This window comes from Caloenas nicobarica, chromosome 2 (genome assembly GCF_036013445.1).
Source record: "Caloenas nicobarica isolate bCalNic1 chromosome 2, bCalNic1.hap1, whole genome shotgun sequence".
Taxonomy (NCBI): Eukaryota; Metazoa; Chordata; class Aves; order Columbiformes; family Columbidae; genus Caloenas; species Caloenas nicobarica.
The window spans coordinates 42,989,030-43,016,891 of record NC_088246.1 but is presented as its reverse complement, the minus strand read 5'-3'; the positions used below and the strand labels follow the sequence as shown (position 1 = coordinate 43,016,891).

The 27,862-nt window shown below is 38.1% G+C and overlaps 1 protein-coding gene across 1 annotated transcript; it reads left to right on the top strand.

Annotated features, from left to right (window-relative positions):
• The first annotated feature begins 272 nt into the window (after positions 1 to 272).
• On the top strand, positions 273 to 27,509 carry AZI2 (5-azacytidine induced 2). The gene is made up of 8 exons (XM_065629009.1): positions 273 to 529; positions 10,074 to 10,303; positions 12,725 to 12,850; positions 13,174 to 13,273; positions 15,012 to 15,160; positions 18,020 to 18,081; positions 21,662 to 21,780; positions 25,105 to 27,509. Exons 2-8 carry the CDS (start codon positions 10,079 to 10,081, stop codon positions 25,491 to 25,493), a joined length of 1,170 nt encoding a protein of 389 aa, XP_065485081.1. The 5' UTR covers positions 273 to 529; positions 10,074 to 10,078; the 3' UTR covers positions 25,494 to 27,509.
• The last annotated feature ends 353 nt before the right edge of the window (positions 27,510 to 27,862 follow it).

Here is a 27,862-nt window from a genome sequence, read left to right as displayed (position 1 = left end):
TCTCCAGGCTGAACAAACCAAGTGACTTCAGCTGCTTCTCATACGGCTTCCTCTCCAAACCCTTCACCAACTTCGCCGCCCTCCGCTGAGCGATCTCCCGTAGCTTTATGTCCTTTCTATACTGCACACAGCGCTCACTCAGCGAAGCGCGTTCGACGCCGCTTGGCCTGCCGGTAAGAGGCGGGGCGAGGCTGCGGCGCAGCTGCACGCCGGGACTTGCAGTCCGCTCCCCGGCCCGGCGGCGGGGCCGCCTCTCTCCTTCCGGGAGCAGCGAGCGCCCGTTGGAGCGGGAGGAGGCCCGAGGGCCGCGTCATGTGAGGCGTTTGTTGACTTCCTCGCCAGGCGGCGGGCGGGGCCGGCGCCCCGGGGACTTCCCGCGGAGGCCGAGGCCGGTACCGGCACCCCGGCGGGGCGGAGGCGATGGGAGCCCGAGGGGGCCCGGGCGGAGAGCGGGACGGCCGTGGCGCTGCCTTCCCGCTGAGGTGACCGCCCGCTGCTGACCCGCCAGGCCCGGGCAAGGCCCGCAGAGGTTGGTCCCGGCGCGGGGGAGGGACCGGCGGGGGCTGCTCCCCGCTGCTGGGGAGCTCCGTGCTCCGTCACCCGGTGGAATAGGAGCGGTTCCCCCCGTAGACGGAGGCGGCTCTGGCCGATCTTTAGTTTCTCTTCTAAAAAACATGGTCGTTCTTGTAGGAGGAGTGGGGTGGCCGGGGCTTGTGTGGCGTCTCTGGCCGCTTCTGCTGTACGGGCCACATGTCACCGGGGCATCCTCGTTGAGGGACGGTGGGCATCGATTGAAAGTACTGCTAACCAGTCTCAGGTAGGCAATAAACCTGGTTTAAAACCCGCACTAAATGAAGGTGAAAACCTGGGTATTTTTGAGCAGCGATTTGTGCATTAGAACAGGGGAATCTGGCCAAGCAAATGAGCAAAGTAGGTTTATTATCAGCACAAGACGCGAAAACACAGGAACATGAAATACTGCAGCAAACTGTAATACAGGGTGTTTCAAAAAGATGGACCCAATTTGGAATCACTGCGTAATTGAAATTGGGTCCATATTTTTGGAACACCCTGTACAAGCGTTGCAGGCCATGTTGGTTGGGAAGAAAGGAGTACAGGTGAGTGCTGAGATAGTCTTCTATGCTCGTGATGCTTTCAGAAAATTACAGCTTTAAATCCTGGTGTTTCATCTGGTGGAGAAATACTCTGACCTCCTTGAGTAAATCGGTTTCCCAGCAACTTCCAAGCGAGAGTGGGTTGGGCTGTAAAACTGTTCCAGTGAGTAGTTTTAGGAGCTTTTACATTTCCCAGGGAACCTCTTAATTCCTCTGCTGTCTTAACACTCTGTGCATGCAGTAACATCAGTGTACTGAAAGCCAGCTCTGGAAAAAGCGGAGTGAGAGGAGGATTAGTGTCTTAACAGTCAAGTCTGCTCTGGGCTCCAAAGGTCAGGTGCTCTTCTGAGACAACGTTTTCAGAGAAGTGTTATTTGGAGTATGGGGAAACATTTAATTTCCTGGGTCTGGGTGTGTGATCAAATGCTACTACTGCTGATAATGCCAGTTAATCTGTCAACACATGTATGCTGGAATTTTTATCATAGAAACCAAAACAAGTGTAGCATTACTATTACATTTTGTTCTTTGAATAACTGGTATTTTATAGAAGAACTTGTGGTGGAAGTGTTCATCAGGTGATTGCACTGTAACAAGTAGGAGACTGTCACCCCAAATCTAAAGAACAACTTTTGAGCCAACAACTCAGAGTGAAGTCAGAAGGCAGCAAACACTGGTCGAGTGAACTCTAGATCAGATTATATGAGGGTTTTAGCCACCTCCCCCCCCAAAATCTCCACACTTTTTTAAAAACTACTTTTTTCCTCCAGTCCTTGTATGCTACAGTTTACAGTTTAGGAAAGTATGAAGTGACCAGTGGCAGGATGCAAGCTAGGATATGTTTTAGAATGAAAATTAAAGATTAAAAAGTTCTTTAAAAGAGCAAATGGGATGAAGCAACATTGTTGTGCAGCAAAAACGAGTAATAAATCAGAGTTAATTTTAAGATTGCCTAAAATTCAGCAAATAGTCTGATTTTCTATATGATAGTTAAAAGGTGGAAAAAGTGTGAAATTTTCAGATCAAATACATGAGCAAACTGTATTTGGTATATGCAGGGTGGAGAAATGGAATGAGTTCATCTCTTGGTGTTGGAAAAACTGTACATGAAACTGCAAATCCAGTAACACTTGTTCTTAAGATATCAATAAAAGCATTGAATTGGAGGTTGTGCATTATGACTGGAAAACGTTAATAAGAGATGCCTACTTAGGAAAGTAGGAAAGTGAAAACTACCCATGAAAAAGTGCAGACCTGTTAGTGGATATGCTATCGATACCTGATTTCTTTAGAACAGATTTTGAAGAAAATAAGCAAGAAGGTAGAAGTAAATGGGGTAAAATGCAGTGTGGATTTACCTTTTGATGTATGTTTCCAGTCTTTCACAGGTATTTTCTAGACAGAGAAAGTCCAGATAGAGAGCCCATATTCAATAAAACAGCTACATTGGCAATGAGGTCCCGTTTGTGAAAGTGACAGGATTAATACAAGAGTTAGGCAAGTAACTAGCTTGGGAGAAGTCAAGGGTGGGTTCTGCTGAGGAGGACTTTGAGAGACCACGTATGCATGTGATATATCCACAATCAACTTTGCAATCAGTCTTACGTCTTTGTTATATGTTTATACTATAATTGCATTAATTAACAATTATTTATGTGATTGTATAATATTTTATGTGGAGTTCTTGGTGCATAAAATGGTAGATGCTACTAAAATTTGACAATATGTTTGGGGAGAAGAAATGGACTTTGAGAAGTGAAGCATAAGTAACTTGAACATTCAAAGTCATTCACTTACAAGCTGCTAACAGGAACTCGTGTTCAAATGACGATGTTTCTCTGAAATAATGAGATGTAAACATGAATATGGAATCATACAACAGCCCAGGCTGGAAAGGACCTGGAAAGATAGAATTATTTCAGCTGGAAGAGACCCTCAGGATCATCGCGTCCAACCATAACCTAACTGTAGCACTAAACCATGTCCCTAAGAACCTTGTCTAAACAAGATCATCTAGTCCAACCTTTTTTTGGAAAAGAGAGCCTAGATGAGATTATCTAGGATCCTGGCCAGTTGTGGCTTTAAAGCCTGCAGACTTTATGCTGATGAATTGCAGGATGACGAAGGGCCATCAGCGTGACTCAGTTTAACTTTCCTTTTCATAGCTCTAACAGGTGAGGTGTGTTTCCAGTTGAATTAAAAGTTAATGCAATTATACAAGGCTTTCATAATACCTTATTACTGAACTTGTGAATTTATTAAACATTAATTAATCTGACAGTTGGATTGAGTGGGAGGTAAGACCTACTGTTTGTTTTACAATAGAAGATTCAAAATAACCCAAAACAACCCCTTTAAGCTTTCATAAGTAGTTTTTCTTTATAAACATTTTGAAATGGGAAGGAATGAACACCAAAAAAGTGTGTATTAAAATAATATTCAGTGTTAGCATGAGAACATATGGGTTCTTCAGTAACCTTTGAATATACTTATATTTGGTGCTAGGAAGGTTTAACAGCCAGAAGCCATCTTGTTCCTGCTTGTGTTTCTTTGACAGTACTGCTTCTGTTAGCTTCAAGATTAAATTTAGTAGTTTTATAAACAGGATTATATGATGCTGAGAGGACAATATTTAACTGACTCCAACTTCTTTTTTTTTTCCCCCTCTCCTTTTCTAATGGTTGTCAGGGAAAGTGGTGGTTGTGACAGCATCCACAGAAAGGCAAATTGAATACATTATATTGAGGATACATAGGGTTTGCAAATTAGTGATGAAGATACCGAAGCGTGAAACCATTCAGAGAATGTAAAATTTATGAAGCACCATGGTCATAAAATGGGATTTTTAGTACTTTTCTAGCTTTTGTGAGAGTAGATGACCTATTGTGGGAAGCTTGAGATTGAAAAAAATTGCCTGTTGTACCTGAGGAGATTTTGCTTGTTTCCTCGAATTTACCTAGATGTTCACGATAGATGAACCACAGTGATCTGGCTTGTGAGCTTAGAGACAGTGACTTTCCATTTCCTGGAGGCAGCAAAATGAAAGCAGTTTGGAGGTCCGATGGAGCTGTTGTGCTGACGTGTGTCTGAAAGAGCACCACGCGTGCTGAGGCTGCAGGGCTCTGCCCTTGTATGTGCTTTGGGGCTGTGGACTTTGTCCGTGTGGAAGGATAAGGAGTGGGCAAAGCTAGGAGCTGCTGAGATACGTGTATGCAGATGGTTTTTTGCTCTAAAAATGGAGGAAGTATCTGTAAAAAGTGATGCCTCTCTCTGTAGAACAGGCTGTTCACGACTAGAATCAAAGGGAACCTACGATTTCTGAAGGAGAGATGCAAAATGAGAGATGCTTAAAGAGACGGGAAGTTTTGCTTGTTTTATCATCTTGTGTCATATACTCCATACACTGTGTGGAGTTTTTGATGCTGACTGCAGGAATTCTGTGTTTTTCTTTGCTGTGCTGTCTTTTAAAAAAAGAAAAAAACCTGTAATTTTTGAAATTAAAGTGAGGACTGCAACACACTCGTTGAGGATTGCCGTGAGTCAAAGGCATTTCTTGAATTTAATGTTTTATTTTTATGACTACATGCGTATATACCCTCTTTTATGTAAGGCAAGGTAAGCCAGTACAAAAATTATACTCTTATTATTAACAGCTGGAGACTGTTCATACTACCATTATAAAGTCAAACCCCTCAAGTCTGGAAGGTAAATAAAATAAAATGGTTCAGGCTCTCTGTAGCCTTGAAAATATCAGGAAAATATCCTCTTGAAATTATTTGCATTTGACATTTGGAAATATTTTGAAAACCATTCTGTTCTCTTTCAAATCAGAAGAGGGGGCAAAATGGGAATCTGCTTGATACTGGGAGAAATTAATGTAATCCTGCTTTTACTATCTCTGCTCCTGACGCAAGAATAAGATTAGCATTTCAAACTACAGAAATCTGTTTTTGCAGTGGTCTGCTTGCTGTTAGAGCCTCTGCATCCCGTGTTGCTCTTACATAAAATGTGTTTTATATTTAACTGCCTCCCATGATGTTAATGACTAATATTTATAAAGCTCTATGAAGAGAAAAGCTATATTTCTGCATTAGCAAAAAATGAGAAAACATCAAGGTATTTAATATATTAAAGCTGATCTATAACCTACATTAAGTGTCAGTGAACAACAGAAGTGGTTTCTGGAAACCATTTTTGTCTGCACTGTGTGAAAGAAAACTTAAGTGGTGCCATCTCTTCAAACTCATACGCTTATAAACAGGGGACATAATGACTCCTGCTAGAACTTCATACTATGTCCTGTCAACAGTGTATTCATGTTGTTATTTGGCTTTTTAAATTTAAAAAAATGTAATTATTTAATACAAGCACTGATACTATTCATTTAATGCATTTATTTTTGGAAGTAAATGTTAAAGTCCTTTTAAATTGGCTGTTTTGTGTGCAGTTCATTCTAAAAAAAAAAAAAGTTAACATTAACTTGTTTGTGTATTACTTTAAATATTTTAGTGGGAAATCTTTCACTTTAACTGGTTTCTCTAGTACAGATTATCTCATGAATTACAGCTCCAGAGAGACCAACGTTCACTCAGGTGCTTCAGAGTGACAGCTCAGAGGCATTTGCAGCAGCGCACACAAGTGTAGCTTTGAACTGGGGAACCCGAACAGAGTAAAACACGGGCAGAGATCTGTGATTGAACTTGGTAAACCATGCTGGAAGACCTTCTGGGAGAGCCAGATTTAAGGAATAGTAACTTCTGGAATAATCTAATGCGTGTATTCTGTCAGAAAACACTATGTCAACTGTTGCTTACACTTCATATTTTTTAAATGATGTAATATAATACTGGAGAAAGAAGATTTTTGTTTATTGTTCTTAAGGAGTAAAATTAAGGGCTACAGCTGTAGTCAGGGATTTCTTACAGATATAGTTCCATTTTGTAAGGTTTTGTCTTCTAAGTGTTTCTGTCTATTGCTTTAATATCGTGATAGAGCTTTGGATAGAGAAATAAGTATTTGTGAGCATGCTTTCTTTTTTTTTTTTTCTTTTTTTATGAGAGCACAACAAATAGCTGGATGAACTGTGCATTTCACCATGACCTTTATAGAACTGCTGATCTTACTCTGTTTAATGGCTAGGTTTTATTCTTGTATGAGCTGATATCTTTTATTTGCCTTTTAATACGGGCTTCGCAGGTGCTGGAGAAGTAACTTTGTGTTTATTTTTTTCTTTGGAAATACTTCAGTAAATTTTTTGCAGCACAGAGATAAACTGTTCAGGTTTTTTTGTTTGTTTTATTTTTTAGGTTGTGTTGATTTATTTAGATATATTTAGCCATGCTGCTCTGATTTTTCTAATGTGACTTTTTCCTCATTCTCATCTAAGGTGTACTGCTGCGGTTAGTGGTGCATATATCATAACTTACTTTTGAGTCATCATGCACCTCTCCAATACAGAAGTCATAGCACATTTTTTCTTAGGAAACTATCATATAGTTCTGTAGACCGTGAGATTTGAAACTTTTTGAAACATGCAGTAAAATGAATATTTAGTAAGCACAGGCAACAAACTGATGTTTACTAATAGAGTTAACTGTTAAAATTACCAGAGATTTGATTAAAGGATTTTTCTTCATTTTTTTTCTTCTATAAATTTGTTACAATTTTTGAAGGTGTTTGGTTTTTTTTTTTTTAATTAATTGTGTGGTTTTGTAGAATAACTATTATGGGAGAAAATTGGGAGCTATTTAGAACAAAATATGTCAAGGCTTTTCAGATTGACTGATAATAGCATAATGAAATCTCTTAGAAATCATAGTGGCTTTTATTTTGTGAAGAATAGATGCTTTCGGTTTCAAGAGCGGTGCTCCTTTCCAAAAGCAGAAATGTCCTTCAAGAGACAGGGATGAATCTCAAAGTACCAACAGCTTTTTGTTTTCTGAGTGTCTATGCTGTGGCTTTTTGAAGTGATCTTATGCTAAACTTAAGAGTAATCTAAATATCATATTATTATTATTATTGTTATATTTCCTTCATGTGATGCTCTAAAATTCTGAGTAAATTTATGTTCAGTGGCATTTAAATGAAAGTTTATGTAAATCTGTCCATTTATTTGAAAGTGAAGTCAATCTGAAGTCTCAGTTTTCTTTCCATGTTGTTGGGCACGATGGCAGCAGTGACTTGAGTTGTGTTTCTTGTAAAGCTGAAATGACTGCACTTTTTTGTGGTCTTAGCAGCGTAATGCGGTGTGTGGATATTTATTAATACTTTATTTTTATCTTTCATTATATCTTTCAACATAAAGTGTATACACTGTGAATATTGTGGTGATTTTCTCTTCCTGACAGGCAGTTGAGCTTCCAGTACAGAGAAGCATGTTTTACGATAATTTTATTTATTTTTATTCACTGAAGTAAAAAGTTTTAAAATTGCACAGTTCCTTTTGAATATCCCACTTAGTTCATGTAAGCCTGTGTAAGGTGTTGCCTCTGTGCCCTCCGAGGTGTTAAATCATCAGATCTGTTTTTTAAAGGAATGAGCCAAGAGGAAGGTGTCTTATTTGGGCACTTGTCACAGCGGAAGTAGACTTCTGTTTTGTAGGTAGTTCGTTGTCACTTAGTATCCAATAAGTTTAGTAAAAAATGTGTATGTTGGCTCTTTCTGAAATGCTTAGGTTGTGTGTAGAAATTTAGAAAAACATGTATTACGCGCCCCTTTGAAATATGTGGAATTCTATGCTTATCTTCTAAATAGCATCCAGTGCTGGCTTAGAGAGCCGCATCAAAAAATCAGAGTTGAATAATCCTGTAAACTAAATAAGATATTTCAATTAAAAAAAGTTAGTGTAACTAGTCCTCCTAATAGGTGCAGGTGAAGTGTGTACCTGAATTTATAAAATAGTATTTATGTATGCTGAGTCTTACTTATCTCGGAGGGTCTTGCTATTTTGGAAGTTTAGTATTTAATTAGCAAAATGCGTAATAAATATGGTCTCATCTTCTGATGCTGTCTCCTGTTTTCCCTTATTACTGTCTCCTGGTGGAACTGATGGGTGCAAGAAACAGAGAATCTATGATGATCAAGTTCAGGAGCCATAGGAAAGTGTGGGGATAAAAATGTATTTTGTACAAGGGCCTATAGTGACAGGACAAGGGGTAATGGCTTTAAATTGAAAGGGGGTAGATTTAGATTAAATATAAGGAAGAAATTCTTCACCATGAGAGTGGTGAGGCACTGGAACAGAGAAGCTGTGAATGCCCCATCCCTGGATGTGTTTAAGGTCAGGTTGGATGGGCTTGGAGCAACCTGGTCTGGTGGAAGGTGTCCCTGCCTATGGCAGGGAGTTGGAACTAGATGGTCTTTAAGGTCCCTTGCAACCCAAACCGTTCTGATTCTATGTATGAGGTCACAAAATCTGCTGCTTTCTTCAAGAGGTAACAACAAGCTGTAATGGCTCTTTAATGACTTTTGAGTCTAGTGTTCAGAGAAAAGATGTGTTGCTTTGAGAAGGCAAACTCTTGGAATTTGATGAGGTGGGTGAGAAGACTTGCAGAGCTCGTGGTAAAACAGGGTAGGAAAAGCTGGTATGTTATGCTCATCTTAGAAGGCAAAATGAGCAATTCCTTCAGTCAGTTAATGCAGTTTAAATGATGTAGTGCTTGTGGTCAAGGTCACCTTGTGCATGGAGTGATGTTATTCTTGCAATGAAAAGCAAACCTTTTTGCGAGGCTCTTTTTACTTGAGTATGAGGCAGAGCAACAGGCAAGGGATGCTTAGGTGACCTGTTTTGCTAGAGAACATCAAACAGCGTACAAGGCATCAGTTTGCCTCCTGAAGATAACCATTAAAAGGACTTCAGTTTTGGTTTGTAGTTTTCTTGTCCTTTTTTCACTGTTGCAACTCCGTTGCTGTCTATTTAGTATAAACAAGCTGTCTCAGTTTTTTATCACGTTGTCTAACTGGCTTGAAGCAAATTGAGACAAATGTGGTAACACCACCATTGTTCAGCTGTAGCTGTATGACAGCTCTTCATGCTGCAGCCCATGTAGCATTCCCATTGCTAGCATGCTGAGAGAAATTTGACCACATAGCTAAGCTCCCTTTACCTCTTAGTATCACTAAAGAAATGGAAATCTAGTTGGAATTTAAATAGCAGATACACAGTAGAGGCAGCGATTGTGGCAGTGGGTTTTTCCCCTACTGATGGTTTTGGGTTTTCTGCAGGTTCTTGTTTGCTTTTAAATCAACCTCCTAAACTTGTTCCTGATAACTAGTAACATTAAGATCAGGTTATTGTCAGTTTTATCCACATGTGTTGAGGCAGATCCTGTTATTGAGTATGTGTTCATTCTTACCATATTTGCAGTCAAGAATTACTGTAATTGTTCAGCAAGATGTTTTCTACAGTAACCAAGTGAAGAATAGCTACTCATGCAGCCTCTTTAAGGACTAATGCAAGTTTGCCTTAAGATTCCATTTTAGGGTTTGGGAAAAGAATAAAGATTTGTATTCAAGAATGAAGGAAATTTGGCACTTGTGCTCAGGAACCACAGTAGTTGGTAGATTTCTTGCAACTATAATCTCTTTTACTGCTCAGTGCTGGCTTGCAAAAACTTTTAATATGATATTCCTTTGGAGTTGAAATATTTGGTACCAGTCACATTCTAGGATGATGTTAAGCCTTAATAAAAATTAATGTGGGGGTTCATAAATCTGATGCATACTCAAAACATTTTTCTCAAGTAACAGTGATGGAGGCTTGTTTTCTAACCAGCGTATTTTCAATGTAAAAAGAATTGCATGATTTTTCTGCAAGATTAAGATATTTCCTAATTATTCAGTCATGTCATACTTAGAGAGAAACACCCTGCAGTATTATTTTGGAAGGTTTTCAGACTTGAGACTCTTGATGAATTTGTCTCTGTGAAAATTTTACACTTGTATCTGTCTTTTTAACAGCTGTCATGGAGGAGTTGGTAGAGGATGACATCTGTATTTTGAACCATGAAAAAGCAGACAACACTCATAAGAGAGACAGGGAGATTCCTGTTTCATCTTACAGTGGAGATGAGTCTGTTGCCTCGCACTTCGCACTTGTCACTGCATATGAAGATATCAAGAAACGACTAAAGGAGACAGAGAAGGAGAACTCCTTCTTAAAAAAAAGAGTGAGAATTCTAGAAGAGAAGGTAAGAAAAAAGTCGATTTACCAGCTACTTTTTTGCTCCTGGCTGGATGGTGCAGCAGATGGTATTTAAAATATGTACTTAAAATAATTTCCAAATGTAAAAGTTTTGGTAAATTGCTTTATTTGTTTAAGTGAAACACAGTTTGTTCCTCTGGTAGTCTAGTTACATCATACCGGGATTTTTGATTCTTACTGGGCATGTATGTGATGCGATGCAGTAGTGCCCTGCAAAGACACTGTGATTCAGAAAAATGTGTAGTTGCATTGGATCATTACTATATTTCATCTGCCTCTTTGTGGTCTTTATTAACTTGGGCACATGTGACTTAGTGTTTTTGAATGGTGAGGTGCCAAGTCTGTAAACTGTCAGAATCCAGGAATTGTCTGTCAAAAGAATCTCTGGCGCTCAGTGTACCGAAGTGATAAGGAAAAATAGGTTGTTAATATCTAGCTAGGTCTAGCTAATAGCAGTCTCAGATATGAAATACAAAGGTGTAATGCTTAACATAGAGGTGTTAGCTGGCTATTTTTTAATGCAGTAATTCTAAAATATAAAGGAATCTAGGAATTTGTTTTGTATGTGGTTTCTCATGGCCTTAGTCTAGTGAAGTTCATTAAAACTAGAAATGGACTGTGGTGTAGGCTTTTCTCACCAAGTAAAGAATGCTGTCGTTAAGCGTATATCCATTATTCAGTAGTGAGTGTCTTTGTGCTGCAGAAGGTCTTGCCTTTGATAGCTTGCTTTCTTATTAATGTAAGATGGAAAGACAGATCCTAGAGTTAAAGACGAGACATTTCTTAGGACTTAGTCCTAAGTATGTGCTACTGACTATTAAAAGCTTACAATGTATGTATTATTTTATGGCACCGGAATGAAGAACTTGAGTCACGCTCAGAACAATTTTGAAACACTTACTCGGGAATTCTTGGTGACTAGTTTGACAGCATTGACCTTCTGTCAAAAAGCAAAACTTTCTCAGCATGTTCTTTATCTAAGGTCCTATGGGGCTGATGGGGGTAGGAATTAGAGCTCTAGGCTGAAAATGCTCTGAACCATGCTGAGTGTAACATCTTTTACCTGGTTATTCAAAATCACAATAAACAGGTCTTGACCGTGACAGTCCCTTTTAGTCTTGTCTTTTTGTTCGGCCTAGTTCAGCTTAATTGTCTTGAAGATGATACTTTGTTTTCTATAGAGAAAACTTTTGGTTTATTATGTGAATACCAGAAGAATGCTTCTTTGAGAGAGGAGCATTGAGAAGGGCTAAACTGTTGAATAACAAAACTGCCTTTCAGTCTTGGTTAATGGGTAGTATACCTGCACGGTAAAAAATACACAGGGAGTTACCCCTTTTCAGTTTTAAATTTCAAAGTTTATGGAAGCTTCCAGAAAATTTGGTAAGGCTTATGTTCTATCTGAACAGCTTTATTTGGGGGATGAATATATATCGGACAAAACTGAAAATGAGTAGTAAACCTATTGTGAGGGTCGATACAAAAAAGCAAAGCGCAGAAGCTTCCTGCCTTTATGGCTTGCTTTCCCATACTTTCTTTCAAATGAACACCTAAAAGAGGAGATATTTGAGGTAGATACATAACTGTCACCTCTCTGATTTTTGAGGGGCTTTTGTGGCTCTTAATTTTTAAGAAAATATGTATAAATGTGTTGCAAATATCTACATTAGGCACACCGAATGTTTTTAAAGTGTGCAGAATAAACAGAATGAAAAGGATAATGCATTACTAAGTCAAAACAAGAACTTTCTATGTGAACAGATGTAATTCGATGTAAGACTTCTCTTCTTGCTGTCTTATTAAAAATACTGAATGTATTTTAATTCTCCTCCCCACTTTCTGACAATCTCATTGGCAGTGCTTATTCCCCCTTGCTTGTCTTTTGCCTTAGCAGGCAATGAGATAGTGGCGAACCTGGAAGTTAATAGTTATTTGTTAGAGAATTCTGCTTTGGCTTTTCTTACATAAATATATTGAAAAAATATTTGTTTAAATTATGCATCATTAAAAAAACATATGTTCAGTTTCCTCTGAATTTTCTGTGTATTATATCTTCATGTGCTTAAAACTTTTTCCAATAAAGCAGTTTGTACATCTTCAGAGCGTGGAAAAAAAATATGACTGAGGGATTGCCAGTGTGAATAATCATGACTTGTGGATGGTTTTTTAAGTACTCATAGCAGTAAACTAGCAAGCATTATGTATGTTTGGAGACTGCAGAATTTGTAAATGGTCCTCTGTAAAAAATGGTTGTCTGTGTCAATATATTTGATCAATTTGTTTTCTAAAGTAAAAAAAATGCTTTTACTTTAATGTTGTGGGCTGTACTATTGCACTTTTGAAATTTCCCATTCTCAGTTTACTAACATACGAAACTTCCTATTTCTTATGTCTGTTAAACTTTTAGCTGCTTGGCTCCCGACTGGAAGAGGAATGCAGTTCAGTTGGACGTGAGCAAGTAAATAAGGCATACCAAGCCTATCGAGAGGCCTGCATTGACCGAGATAATCTGAAAAGCAAACTGGATAAAATGGTATGCCTTTTCAAGTAATGACTTAAAGGCATGTTATATAAGTACTGCATAGTTAGTAAATGTTTGCTGTAGAATGAATTTTATTTGCTGAAGATCTGTGGTGTTTATTTTATCACTTCTTTAGATTTTTCAAGTACATGACACTGCTTTATGTACAAATAACAATTTTAAGTATCTCGGTTTTATTACTGAGCTAGGCTAATGCTAAAAAATATCAAAGCAATATTTTTCATTTTTTTAATAGCTGAATTATCAGACATGATAGAAAAAAGCTTCATAAATATTTTGCTGTGTTTCCCCCCCCCCCCCCACCCCGAAAATAGATGAAAGAAAGTGCGGAGTCCTTGAAAACCTTGAATGAACAGTTGCAGTCTAAAGAAGTAGAGCTGTTACAACTAAGAACTGAAGTGGAAACTCAACAAGGTATATGTTCGGTTTTAATGTATGGTGACTAGTCTTAGTGGTGATATCAGGATCTCAGGGCAGGAAGAGGTTTAACCCTCTTTAGTGGGTAGGTAAGACAGGTATATACTGCAATATTCTGCAGTGAGGTCCTTTGAGCTTGTATATGGCTTTCATTCTTGTACATGGCGGCATGCATGTTAGATTATCATAGGTGAGGAGCTCTGTGGTAAAGATCTGAGGCTGTTGTCTTCTTCCACTGTAGATTACTTAATAATTTGAGGAATGTGCACAACCTGAGAGTTTAATAGGCTAGTCAAGTACATTTCTGGACCTCACCACCTTTTCCTCTGAGTGGGGTGGGGACATAATTGTTCAAGTATTGAACACTATCCAGTCGGTACCACTTCCTCTGGTACCTGCAGATGAACCAGTATATTGCTTTGTCTCACTGTTGATATGACAGGTACCAGAGGATGTTGTACAGCAGGAACTGCAGTCAACAGCAGTTACTTAAAGGGCTGGGAGATGAGGAGGAAGGGTAGAAAGATGCTGGTTGTAGAGAGCCTGGTGGAAAGACGAAGGAGAAACCAGCAGTGTACCCTGGCAATTCCAGAAGCCCAAATCCAGGTTCTGTTACTGCTGTTGTAAAGAGTGCTGTGTAGAAGACAGGTATGTAAAATAAAACACTTTGGACGAAAAAACTAGTCTTTATTAATATAGTTACAAGAAAAGAGAACAAGAAAATGTGTAAAATTAGAGATACGGACTGGACTTCATATTCTGTACAAATGCAGTTGTTTGCAGGGCACTTGTAAGTGTTGCTGTGCTTGAATTGGATTACTTTCCAAGAGGAGCTCAAGCATGTAATGCACCAGTTCAGTTGCACAAGTTTTTAAACCTAGAAGAACAAACCACAGGTACTAGTAGTAGTATCATTGTTGAGGACCTCACGGATTAAGGAGATAAGAAGTGCAGAGTTTATAAGGAGAGTTCTGAAAATGTGGTGATTTCAAGCCTTACTTAATAATCAGTTGTAAACAGGCTCTGGGTACCTTGTTTGAGAAAAATCAGTGCAGTTTAAGCTTGTTTAATCTGCTAAATCTGGAAATGAGTGTTCCAAGCAGTTGAAGACTTGGGGTTTTCTTCCAGTCATGTTCTTTCTTTACTTCCTCTCTAACTAGCCGTCCTGCTACTGATTTGATGCTGGGATTGTCTTAGATTGCTTCTTACTAGTGACCATGTAAATTTGTCCTGTCTAACAAGAAGACTTACTAAGCTTTACTCTTTTATTTTGATTGTATCTTTTGTTGTTATCTTTGGAACTTGTTGATATTAAACTTGGGGAAAAGTTATGATAAATTATGCAGTGATATAAATCTGAGAGGGAGAAGGCTCATGTTTTCAGAGCATGTAAGAAGTATGCAAGTTGGTTTATATATCATGCTTGTTTGCCATTAACTGATTTTTGTATTTCCAGTGCCTTTTTATGCTGTTAATGCCTTTTTCTTCATGTAAAATCTCTAGTGCGTTCCTTGAATTTTGGGCTCCATACTTTAAAATCACCAAATAGACTACTTCTCTGCCAATAACTTCAACAGTGTTACTATTTCTCTGTTGTCATAGGCTGCAGTTTCTTCAGAATGTACAGGGTAATGTTTTTCTAGGTCATGGGCTGGTTGAGGTGAAACCTTACATATTGAGTTATATTCCTTGAACTGAGACTGAAATATGATTTTCTTGCTTGTCTTCTTTACAGTGATGAAAAATCTGAATTGTACTCAGTCCAGCTGGGAAATAGAGAAGCTGAACAGTGACCTGAAAGTGCATAGTCTGGAACAGGATCTAGAAAAGCTCAAGCAAGAGTGCAACAGTCTCAGAAATGAGTTGCAAAAATCCAAGCAGAAGGTACCTTTTTTTTAAGGAATTTTTGCATTGATAGATTATTTTAAATCCCATGTTCAAGCAAAACAAAAGATAAACACAGAGATATAAAGTATGTAATTGAGTGAAAGATGAACATCTTAGTAAAATTAACCTTAAATATTCTCATAGGCTGTCTTGTTTCTGGGAAGTAGTAGCAGGCTCCCCAGGGAAGTGGTTATGGTACCAAGCCTGTCAGAAGTCAAGGAGTGTCTGGACGACACTCTTAGTCATAAGGTTTAATTTTAGGTCATCCTGCAAGGAGCAAGGAGCTGAACTTGATCCTTATGGGTCCCTTCCAGCTTGAGATATTCTGTGATTCCACATAGGTGAGATTTCTCAGCTATAGCCAATGTAACAATAGAAAATAAAGCTTTATGATTTCTTGTAAGTTCACATCAAGTGTTCTGTGTTGGCATTTGTCTTGGGCTGGACTACGTAGAAAGTTTGGGCAAAACCTGGTCTCTCTTTTTTTAATGACAGCAGTAGAATGCTTATGTTAAAATATGTCATGAACTTTTAAGGAGCTCTCGAACTTTTCTTTAGGGTAGTCACATGAAGCTTGTCAGGAGAGTACCTCTTCTGGTGCCCTTCCCTGCCATTTCTGGGGCAAGTGTCTGTTTTGAGGGACTCGTTGGTGTAATGCAGGATCTCAAAAAGAAAATTAAGATAGGTTAACAGTAATAAAATGCATTAAGTTTAAAGAAAAAAATGTCTGGTGCATGCTTACTGCTTTACATCTTACCTTGGGAGGGTACAGTGGCAGTCTCTAGGACTCTGCAGTCACATTGCAATTACACAATAAATTTAAAAGATCTAAGTGTGATTGTTTGAAGAAGCAGACTATTTTAGGTTCCTTATGGTCATTAATAATTATGATTATGTAATCTTGATTCACCTAGTATTTGAGTGAGACAATATTCAGGGTATGTAAAGAACCCATCCTCCATGGCCATCATCCTGCCTGCAAACAAGATTTGGTTTAATTTAGGAATATTTCTTTGGCACATTTTCTTATGGGCACATTGACATCGCTACAGAAATGTACTTTTGAAGCAAATCTCCTAATCACTGCTGCCTACTGTGCCTCGTATTAGGGAGCAGTCTGGAGTATGGGAACTGGATTCCTTTTGGATGGAACTAATTAAGATGCACCACAAGCTCTTCTGGGCATTCAGGGACCAGACCAGAGCAGGCCTGAAGTCACGTCCTCCTCTCCTGCTGCCCACAAAGTGTCTATAGTTGGGGTGTTGGGGGTCTCAGCTCTGAATGTCTCTCCACAGATCTGCTGCTGTCACACCACATTCCTAGCTTACCTGAGACAGGCTTACCTGAGACAGGCTTAGCTGCATGGATTGTCTAGTCTCAGGTTTAGTCTGTGTTTTTTCCACTAGATGGGGATACAGTGCGTTACCTGGAAGGCATGTGAGGTGTTTTGTTAGCCTCCTTTAAGCTTGGTTAAGCTTGGTTGTTGTCTTCACTTGTTATCAGGAATTATTTTAGAGATTTTTCAATATCTTGTAAATTCTGAAGGCATTCTGTAACTTGTATGCAGTTCTGGTGCCTTCAGGTAGCTCTATAGAATAGAGGAACGGCTGTATAAATAATTGAAGATTACAGATTGTATTGTAAGAATGAATGTTGCTGGACAGAACAGACTAAAATAGCAGTTTTAAGGACTAGATGTGCCACTGTTCAAATAATGCTTATGCCAGCAGCTTTTGTTGCAAAGAACAAATACAAGGAACAGCTGTTTTTCTTCTTTTTTTTTAAATATCGCTGCTTCTTCATCATGGTAACTGCTTAATATAGGAGGTAGAAAGGTGCAGGTTTTCAAATGTGGAATAGTATAGCTCAACTGTTAGTTTTTTGAACTATGAAATTGAGTCTCTGATGGGTGGTGGTGGGAAAGTCTTCAGAAGGGTGAAAAACTGTCAGGTGAAATACAGGGAAATGTGATCAGTGGGCAATGACAAGTCAGCATTTGTGTCAAACCCAGCTGCTGTTTTCATTATTAGTGTTTTTAATTACAGTAGTCAGCATTTTCAGATGATTTCTACCTTAGGCAAGTATATTTTCTATTTCTATTTTTAGATATTCGGGTTTTGCATTGTAGTTGATGCAGTGTGTACATTATATTGACAAGTTGCTTGAAATGTATATGGGCCACCATGAAGCGACAGTAACAGGTACCAAATTCATAACAGCTTTGGCTTGAGGGAGCGATAGTAGGAAGGGAACATGGAGAAGGGATGTGAATGGGAACTCATGTCTAACAGAAGCAGGACTAACAAAGCAAGCACAGTGTTTGATTTTTTTTTTTTTTAAACAGTCCTGTTAACTTCGGTGGGGCTGCTTGTATGTACAATTTAAAGTGGTTTTTCAGACTTGGGGTAGATTATGTTCTATCGTAAAAGTAACTTGTGGATGTAAATCTACGCTGAAACAATTTAATTTAAAGGTCTTCATATACCGGGGCAGGGAAAGAAGACTCTTTTCTTTTTTTTGATGGAAGTCAAAAGCCTTTATCAATTTTTGCTTTTCAAAGAATCACAAATTCAGAGAGCTCAGCTGTTTAAAAAAAAAGAGAGAGAGGAGAGAGAGAGTTTGGTGGCTGAGCAATGCTTTCATATAAGTAGGTAATATAAGCATTTTAAAGTGGAAATTCTTAGTAGAAGTCTTTATGTCCATTTTGAAAACCATTGCAGCCAACACAAATGAAGACTACTTTACTTCTGAATTTTAGTATTAGTGAACTTGTAGTTTCACTGCAGTATTTTCAGATAGAAGATCTAAAATCATATGTTCATTCCTTCTCTATCTTCTTCTCACTTTGTTATGCAGGACCAGGCTCAAGAAGAAAATCCATTAAATGGAGACTTCCTTCAAAAGCAAGACATCCAGAGGTATGGAAATCAAGTGGCTTTCATGTTTTATTTTTAGTTTACTGAGGGACAATTATTTGAATAGGTGAATATTCTTGCAGCCTGTTCAAAAATGTTATTTCAAATTACGTAATCTAATCTCAAGTCTAGGTATACTGATTTAGCAAGATCATTGGAATTTTTTTTCTTCGATATTTTAGTAGTCCAGGATGATGATAAGAAAACATTTCCATCTTCAGAGTGTCATACAGAAAATGAAAATTAAATTCTCTTGGATTTAAAAATTTACTTTTTAATATTTAGCTGGCTTGAGGATGTGCTAGATAAATTTCCAAGTCTCATCCCAGCTATAGAATATCTTCATTCTGCATATGGGGAGGTTTCTGTATTTGCATAGGTGGTGGTTTCAGATCTCTTGCCTAGTGTTGGAACATACATTCTTTCTTAGTGCAGTACAATAATATTTCTACTAGAAGACATTTTGAAGTATTTTTTGTTCAATATTGAGGAGCCATTGTGTGACCTATTCAAAAATTAATAGCAATTTTCCAGAAAAATACTAACATATCAGTAAGATTTGTTCTCATTTTGCAGCCATTCAAATAATAATTGTGCTTATGATATAAACTCCTATATTATCCTCTCTTGACTATGTGCTGCATTAGAAGGCATATATACCCTGTAATTCTTTCGGCAAAGGAATAATTCATGAATGTAGGGAAGTTCCCAAATGTTCTGCTGTGCAGAAATGAAATACTAACTGCACCTCTTATACCTAGCTATGCCTATTTTTGTGTACTTACACAATTTTCCACAAGAGGGAAGAGTGGTCCTTCACAATGACAGATTGTTTCACGTACCTCAGTGCTTACTTGGTTGTTGAAAAGATGGGAAAGGGAACCAGTCACTGAAAGAGAACAGCACAGATCTTTCTTTTCATATGTTCTCTGGTGTAATGATGATAATATTATACACACTATACACAAATTATACTTCCACCTGCCACCTTGGCTGGATAGCTAGCTAGCTAATGCTTTTTCTTGTGGTTTCTGCTGGAGCTTCGTAGTCTCACATACCTGAAAAAAAGATGTTATCTCAAGGTAAAGCAGATATTTTTGATCTTCCAGAGCAGATTTATTCCACAAAGTGATGTTCAGGTGGCAACCATCTGCAGTAGCATATGTACACTCTAGTGTTTGTTGTAATATTACATAAATAATGAATGTACGATGTATACTCTCCAAAAATCTGTGGAAAAACACTTGAAAAACCTTCTATGCAAAATATTTGTTGTAGCAACCAGTTCTGCCGTTTATGGGAGGCGGAGGCATTGGCAGTTAGTTAACTTTTTACAAAGTAATTATTTCACGTTTGTCAGCAACCTGCAGATCAGACTTTAAATTCTTGGTTTGCAAATGTACTTTGCTGTAGATTTAGATAGGCTGCCACGTTCAAGGTTTAAACGACATCTTAGAAGGCAGTATAGGATAAGCTTCCAAGCATGTGGAATCCTTTGTTTTCAATTGCAAATGCCTTGAAAATTAGGCCTTGCAATGGCATACCAGGTGAGTATCCATAAAAAGAGTAAAAATTCATTCTGTGTGATTTAAGTGGAATTCTGGTAGCTGCATCCCTTTGTGAGATGATTTTACAAATGCTAAATGCATGTTACAAAATTTATCTAAGCATTTTCCTTCTGACTGGTGGCAGACACCAAGCTGTTCTTATATTTGCCATTGTATGTATAAATATATTTAAATACTGGACAGTTCTGTTTTGATATAACTAAAGTTTGTTTGATCTTATTTTTGAGATTGAAACACATGAATAAATGAAGTGTGTCTGCCACATCAACTTAATCTTAAAATTGTCATCTCTTGAAAGTTCGAAGAGCCAAATGGATTCTGCAGTGAAAAGGCTTTCTTGAAATAAAACTTGAAAAATTTTAACTTTCTATCAGTCAGAATTGCTGATACCTAATACATTACCTATTAAACTTCAGCTTCCTCTGTTCTTTAGCAGTCTTGGAATTTTTGTATTCTGGGGAAATATTTCTGTTCATAGAAGAAAGTTTAATTCCTTCATTTTAAGAGAACTCTTTTAGTGTTAACTTCCAGAACCAAATAATAACTGTTTCTCAAAGTGCTTTTGGACACGTTCATGTCTGATAAATTTCATGCAGGACTGATCCTAAATTGCACTTTTAGAGGGACAGAAATCTGTATATATGCATGCTTGAAGATACAGTTGTTATATAGCTTAATAGTTCTTAGTCACTGCAGCAATAGTTTGAGGTACTGAACTGTTTTCAAATAAGTGTCTTTTAGGTGAATATAGTGAAGAAAGAAAAAATCTTCTGAAAACTCTCATCCGTGATACTTGTCCTGAAAAAATGTGTTTTGGTAGAATATTAAGCATTAAAACCAACCAAACAAAACCCAACAACAAAACAACAACGAAACAAAACAAACAAAACCCACCAAAACAACAACAAACCCTAACAAAAAACCCAACAAAACAACCAAACCAAAACAACCAAACCAAAACAACCAACAACAAAACAACCAACAACAAAACAACAAAAAACCCCACAACCAAACAAAAACCCCCAAAATAAAACAAGCAACCCCCCAAAACATTAAATCATTGACATCATGTTTAAGTTGAAGTAACTGCATCTTTATGTGTTTGAACACTAAGCTAATTATTAATCAATGTACATGTGGTGTTCAGTGAGCCTTTGCTTGAAATTTTTGCCAAGAAAGGTGGTGATGCTGACTTTCCTGATTTTTTTTTTTTTTTTCTTTCTTGATTTTCTTACCAGCTATTAATATTAACCCGAAACTTCAATGTTGGAGCAGTGCTGCTGTTGCTAAATATGTTTCTCATATTATGCTGTCTTATCAGAGAGTGAATTGTGTTGGTATTTTTTACATTGTTTGATAAGGCAGTGTCGTAACATATTAGATGACTTCAATATGAAACACTGTGGTTTATATTTTAGTTTGGTCTGTGTGGGTGCTCAGTTTGGATCTCGGGTACCTAGTCTGAATTCATTTTAGCACAATGAATGGTGTAAAGACCCAAATACTGATTTACTGATTTTTGGTTGAATATTTAAAACTACGCTTGATTAACATTACTAGGATCATAACATATTATGGGGTGTGTGTGTCATTTATCAGAAGCCATTCAAAGTTAATGCTCTACCTTGTTTGCAGTCTAGTGTCCATTTAATGTATTTTTTTAAGTGTTCCTTGGAGATGACTAATTTTATGGTAAGATGCTTAGTTTCAAATAATGAAATTGGAGAATATGCTTCATATTTATTTCCATTTGGGGAACTTAGCATCATCTAGTATGTTAATATATAATGCGTTATATAGTGATATGCAAGAGTCAAAATATACAAACATCCATCAGTTTAAGATAATTATCAGTACTGCTCAATTCATTTTGAATTATGGCACTCCAGTAGAATTGGCAGTGTATGTCAGGCAGAAACAATTGATTAACAGTTAGTGCTTGATAAGTCTGTTAATAGGCATATGGGTGCTTTAGAGGCGGCAAGTATTTAACTTTAAAAAAATTTTTGTTTTAGAAGTGTGCAACAAGCATATTGGGAACTGAAGAGAGAAATGTCAAATTTGCGTCTAGTGAGTGAAATGCAAGCTGAGGTTCTACGGAAACTGAAAACAAACCCAACAGCGACCAAGAAAGGCAAGTCAGCGTTTGCAATAACAGACCTTACAAACACAAACCTTTGATTCAAGCTGTACCATTTTAAAAAGAAAGCAGCTATCATATCTTATCAGAATCTCATCAATTGAAGTTGATAAGCTCAGCTATATTGTGGTTCCAGCCTACCCATTTTCTGCTTTTGCTTCTGTCTCATACTGGTCAACTTCACACATAAAGGTGTTGCTGATGTGTTTTTTCTTCAGTACTGTATTCTGTTCCCCTTGTGGCTTTTTTCTCAGTCAAGTGTTGCTTATGTGCACAAGGCTGAGGTGTTAAGTTTACTCGTATTTGACCTTTTACCACAACTACTTCATATTAGGGGAAAAAAAAATCTTTTTGCAAACACAGTCCTTTTTTCCCAGTATAGAATATATAAAGTATTAATTTGGCAACATTTAAAAATTTCAATTTAATAGACTGAAATTCCTTCAGGGTTGCATATTTCTTTATGTTGGTATTCAGAAAAGTTGCCTTTTCTTGCAAAATGCTTCAAGATGACATTTTCTGAATGTCAAATACTGAGGCTGCAAAAATGCCTTCTTTCTGGTGCTGCCTTGCAAATAATTAAGGGGATAATAATTTCTGCATAAAGTATGTATAATTTCTTTGAGCAGTTCATCAGGTGGTTCTTCCGTTTCACACGTATGTTCCTCCCAAGCCAAATGCCTTAAGAGAGAGCGTTTGTACTCTGGTGGGGCCAGACTACTGCTCTGTTTACCACAGCGTTTATTTCCTTTGTTTTCTGCTCACTTGCACTGTGGTATTTACTGTGTTGGGAATACAGAAGATGCAGGTGACAGACAGTGAGCTTGGTTACAATATGATGGTGACAGTCTCTGATGTCCCTGTCCTGTACAAGATTAAGATGTTTTGTTGACAAAAAGCTTTCATTGACTTGGTGAGGTAACAATGGGATTCACCTCCAGGTCAATCCCTGCCTTTGGCCGTGGCCAGCAGTGATCAACGATCACTCTCTGGTACTTGGCTGATAAAATATCAACGTGTTTTTTAGACTTGATCAAATTCATAGGATAAAGTTGAATAGAATCATAGAATCATTTCAGTTGGAAAAGACCCTCAGGATCATCGAGTCCAACCATAACCTAACTCTAGCACTAAACCATGTCCCTAAGAACCTCGTCTTTTAAACACCTCCAGGGATGGTGATTCCACCACTTCCCTGGGCAGCCTGTTCCAATGCCTGACAACCCTTTCCGTGAAGAATTTTTCCTAATATGCAATCTAAAACTCCCCTGGCACAACTTGAGGCCATTTCCTCTCATCCTATCACTTGTTACTTGGGAGAAGAGACCAACATCCTCCATGCTACAACCTCCTTTCAGGTAGCTGTAGACAGCGATAATGTCTCCCCTCAGCCTCCTTTTCTCCAGGCTCAAGAGCCCCAGTTCTCTCAGCCGCTCCTCATCAGACTTGTGCTCCAGGCCCCTCACCAGCTTCATTGCCCTTTTCTGAACTCTCTCTAGTACTTCAATGTACTGGATGTACAAATTGCTACCACGTGAGTCCATGTTCCTACAGTTCTGAGACACATTTGTGAAATAATTTCAGCAGAGAAACTCGGAAGTGAATGAAGTTTTAATCCTTAAGTCTGTCAAAGTTTGATATGATCGTGTATCTTTCTGTCCTGGTTTTTAATTTGGACTTACCTCCCTTGCCACTGCACAAGTACTGATTTTTCTCTTCTGCTACCTGGCGAACAGTCTGATTTTCTGTAGTGGCTAATGAAGTTGTACATCCACAGCTGGAGAAGACATTATTGATGGATTGGGAAACAATGGATTTTTGCCTTTTGCTTTGTAAGCTTTTTTCCAGTAATTTTTCAGGTCCAGCAGAAATGAAAACTGGTTTTTTGTGGTTTTTTTGGTTGGTTGGATTCTTTTTGTTTGTTTACCTTGCTTGTCAGCCACACGAATGCAATGCAGATACATCTGTGCTTACATTTATAGAAACATCTTGGCTTATGCAAAATATGGGTACAATTGACTTAAAACTTTCACTTCCTATACTTGTTGTATTAGCTGTGGTAAAATACCATATACAAACTAGTTGCCACTATAAGAGATGTGTCAACTCTGCAGAACACAATGTATGGATTGCTGTGTGTATGATGTTAACAATATCGGTTAACATGCACATTCTACGTAACTGTCACTTATGTATGGAGGTGTTTTCAACAAACGTGTGTCTGCCTGTGGGGTTTTTTTTACATTTTCAATCCATTTTCGGTGGATTACATTTTTCTTGAACTTCTAAAGGTCTGTAGACCCCAAATTGCTTTTTATACCTGTCAGCACAAGGAGGCCAAATCCAGTTCCTTTGCATCTTTCAGATATGATGTTTGGGCTACTGGAAGGTGCTTTTGGCTGATGTTTACAAATTGGGTACTGCCTTTTAAGTTATTGTGACAAAGGTTGTATTCTTTGACCAAGATACTGGCTCTTCTTTCTGTCCCTTAAGCACTAAAGCTACAAATCACAGTTTATACTTAAGATTCATAGCTGTTCTAAAAAACTACCTGGAGGAAATGAGTTTCTTTAACTGTGGGAATCATTAATCTACTGCCATTCCATGTTTATGTAAATTTTCACTACAATAAATGACCTGGTTGTATTTGGCCATCTGCTCAGATGTGCTTTGAAGGCGCAGCCCTTTCATTTCAGGTAGATGCTGTTCCGTTTCAAAATCCTTCCCTCCCTCGCATGGTTTAAAACCCCCCTGGAATTTCAGATGGCTGATCATTGCTGTCTGTCGCTTTACTTTCTGAGGTCAGGCAGTAGTGGAGCACAGAGAACTCACAAACACTTTGTGTTTCCCTCTTACTGCTTCATGGACATGGACATGGAATTCGGGTTCTTGGCAGCCTGGGAACACAATTTGTTAAAAGAATAAGTAGAATAAGAAGCAGCGTGCTCTGTGTAAGCGCTGTTCAGAATCTGGTGGGTTTCTCCAAGCGCATGAAAATCCTCTCTGTTTTGGCATTCATTCCAGTCTCGTCGAAAAGATTCATCAGTTTATTTAAGTGGGAACTGGGAGGTTTCCTTGGTGTTGGGTATATTTTGGACATTACTTCAGGATCTCTGGTTCATCTTGGAAAATCAGACTGAGGAGGTTACTGTGTTCAGTTTGTAACTCTTAACTAGTTACTGAAGTAAGATGCAGTCTGAAAATGTGTAGATTGAAAACACTGGGTTTAACATAGTTGCTATATACCGTACTATATTTGGAGTATATGAAAAATGCATTAGATAATGTAATTTTAAAATCTTTTTTATCTTTCTTCAGCTGCCTCTACTGCACCAGTACAGTGTGTCGACTTGAACATCTCAAAGCTGAATTTGACATCTGGGGTAGTCTATAAAAAACTGTCACAAAATGATCGAGCGCTCTGCAACGCTGTGTCTCCCCCTCTGCCGAGGGATGTAAGAATCCCCTCTGAAAGGGTGACTCTACAAGCATGGACAGATGAGAGACCCATTCCAGTCGATGGCAAACCATTTCAGGAACACCATTCTTACGGAAAGAGCTCTCTGGAAGATAATTCCTGGGTATTCCCAAGTCCTCCAAAGCCTAATGAGAATGCATTTTGGGAAATGAAAAATAAAACCACCTTGTTAAACTGTCCAGCGGATTACCTGGATCAGTGTAATCAAAACTGTCTGCACAAGAGTTAAGGAGTTTTTAGAATGATCTGAGGCATTTTTTTAGAATCATTGTGAATAGGCACCTTAATGCTTGAACTTTTAAAGAGGGAAAACAAATTGCCTGAAATGGTCATGGGTTGTTTGGATTTTTTTTTTTTTTTTTTTTTTTTAATTTTAGTCCTGAAACAGAAAGCCTAGTCTTCCTCTGCTGTAAATCAGGAGCAAGTTTCTTGAAGTTAAAGCTGTGCTGGTATAATGTAAATATAAAGAAATCTAGCATGGGGCCTAGGTAGTCTTGTATTGCAAATGGCATACATTTGCAAAGTATGACACTGAAGAGAGAGTTCTTGGAATAAAACAAAATAATCCAGTTTGGTATTTGTTTGCTACTTTTATGTTATCCAGAAAGTACTTGGTATCCGATGTTAAGATGTGTAACAGCTCTGAGCTTATTTTTTAACTGTGTGGTGTTTTTCTTCTTCCAGAGTAAGACATAAAATGAAGAATTGTGTTCTCTCTCCCTCCCCACTTTTGATTAACTTTCTGATTCCTCTGGTTTAGAAATGCATTTTTATGTAATTTTTAGCCAAGAAAGGTGAGGTATTTTTTTGGTCAAAATCTTGATTTATATTAGTGGCAAGAGGAGATTTCGCTCCTAGGCTATCCGGCTTACATGGCACCATTTTGGGCCTTATTGTGAATTACAAAGGATGATGAGTGATGCTGCTGGACACTGCGAATCCTGCACGTGCAGCTCGTTTCCTTCAGTTCCTGCTGTAGGAAAGCGAGTGAATTCCGCACGCAGTGGTGCGGGCTGCGGACCGTCCGGTTTTCAGTGCGGTGATGCTCACGGTGCCTCCTTTGCACAGCACCAGAACCATGACTTTTTATTTGTGTGGTGGTGAAGGTGAAAGTAGTAACTTTAAGACATAAAGCCTTAATTTAATCGGATTAGGTGTGGTAGCATTGTTGATCTACATAAGAAGTGGTTTTCTGGTATCTTTAGTATGCCACTGAGAACTATCTGAATTGCAACTGCCCGCTTTATAGATTATGGGTGTCTGAGAAGTACTTTGTTTTTTTCCTCTTAAGGTCAAGAACTGGTTTTAGACAAATACAATTTATGCCTTTTTTTTTTTTTTTCTAAACTGCTCTGCTTCATTTCTGGCTTAGTACAACAGGGTTAAGTGAAATGCCTTGACTGCTCAGTATATTGAAGAAAAATGCTTTGTATTTTGGATCCATGATACCTAACTCGTAATGGGTGGGAAGATACTTAATACTAAATATGTTATTTACTGATGTGGGTGGGTGAAGTATTCAACTTCACAGGTCCAGCTTAAGATCAGTGTAATAAAAATTAATTTCACAGCTGTTTAGTAGCGAATTATGTTAGAATGGCTTGCAAGTACGTGGGGAAGCTGTGATGGTACCACAGCCACAGTAATGATGGGCAGTAAAAGTGTCACTGAGGTGCTCCATGACCTGTGTGGTTCCAGAGCCTTCCTCCCCTCTGGAGTACGAACTTCATATGATGCCCATTTTCTCCTCTGCTTTCAGTTTGTCTATCAAAGTTTAAAAAATGCCTCGCAGCTACCTTCTGCTGTATTAGTGAACAGCATACATAAATAATGTTTCCCACTCACCAGATACTGTTTTTATCTTTCGATTATCTTGCTCACGTATACTGGCTTGTCTGTGATTAATGGAAATGGTGTCAGATGCTGGAATTTATTCTGACCAATGAACACAGCTGACTCAGGGGAGTACAATCTCTTGGAAAGTAATAGAACAAAACTCAATATGCATAAAACAAATCCAAGTCACTAGGCTTCAGCTGATAAAACCAACTACCTGTGTAATAACAAAGCAGCAAACACTTCTCATGTGGCTACATAAGATATATGGTATCTAGTTCTAATGTAGCTGACTTTTTGGGGTTCCCCACCTCCACATCATAGAGGTTTTTTTTATTAAGTAATGTATTATTTGACAGGCATCAACATGATTAATACTTTGATTTGTGCAATGAAGGAATTCTACTGTGTAAGACTTCAAATAAATTTATTTTTGTTTGAAATTGGTTTCACTTACAAATCTCCTTTTGAGTATTTGGCCCAATTTTTTCACTCAGTTCTGATTTCTTGATTGTGTATAAAGGTTATTCCAAGTACATTTAAGTTTGAGGTTCACCCTCCTCCATTCAGGAGAAAGAATCCTCTGTAGACTGCTTCATTGTATTCTGGGACAAGTATTCTCTTGGATGTTGAAACCTGAAGAACTGAGTTACCTAAACAGCGGTGTGTTCCTGTCATTTGACCACTTGTGTCGTAAGGTTCCTGGTCAGCCTGTCCTCTGTGAGAGGGAAACTTCAAATCACGCTTCTCTGTGCAGCGCCT

Coding starts and splice junctions, on each gene's coding strand:
- AZI2 (XM_065629009.1), top strand. CDS start 10,079: ATGGAGGAGTTGGTAGAGGATGACATCTGTATTTTGAACCATGAAAAA. Junction 10,304..12,724: donor TGAGAATTCTAGAAGAGAAG/GTAAGAAAAAAG, acceptor TTAAACTTTTAG/CTGCTTGGCTCCCGACTGGA. Junction 21,781..25,104: donor CCCAACAGCGACCAAGAAAG/GCAAGTCAGCGT, acceptor ATCTTTCTTCAG/CTGCCTCTACTGCACCAGTA.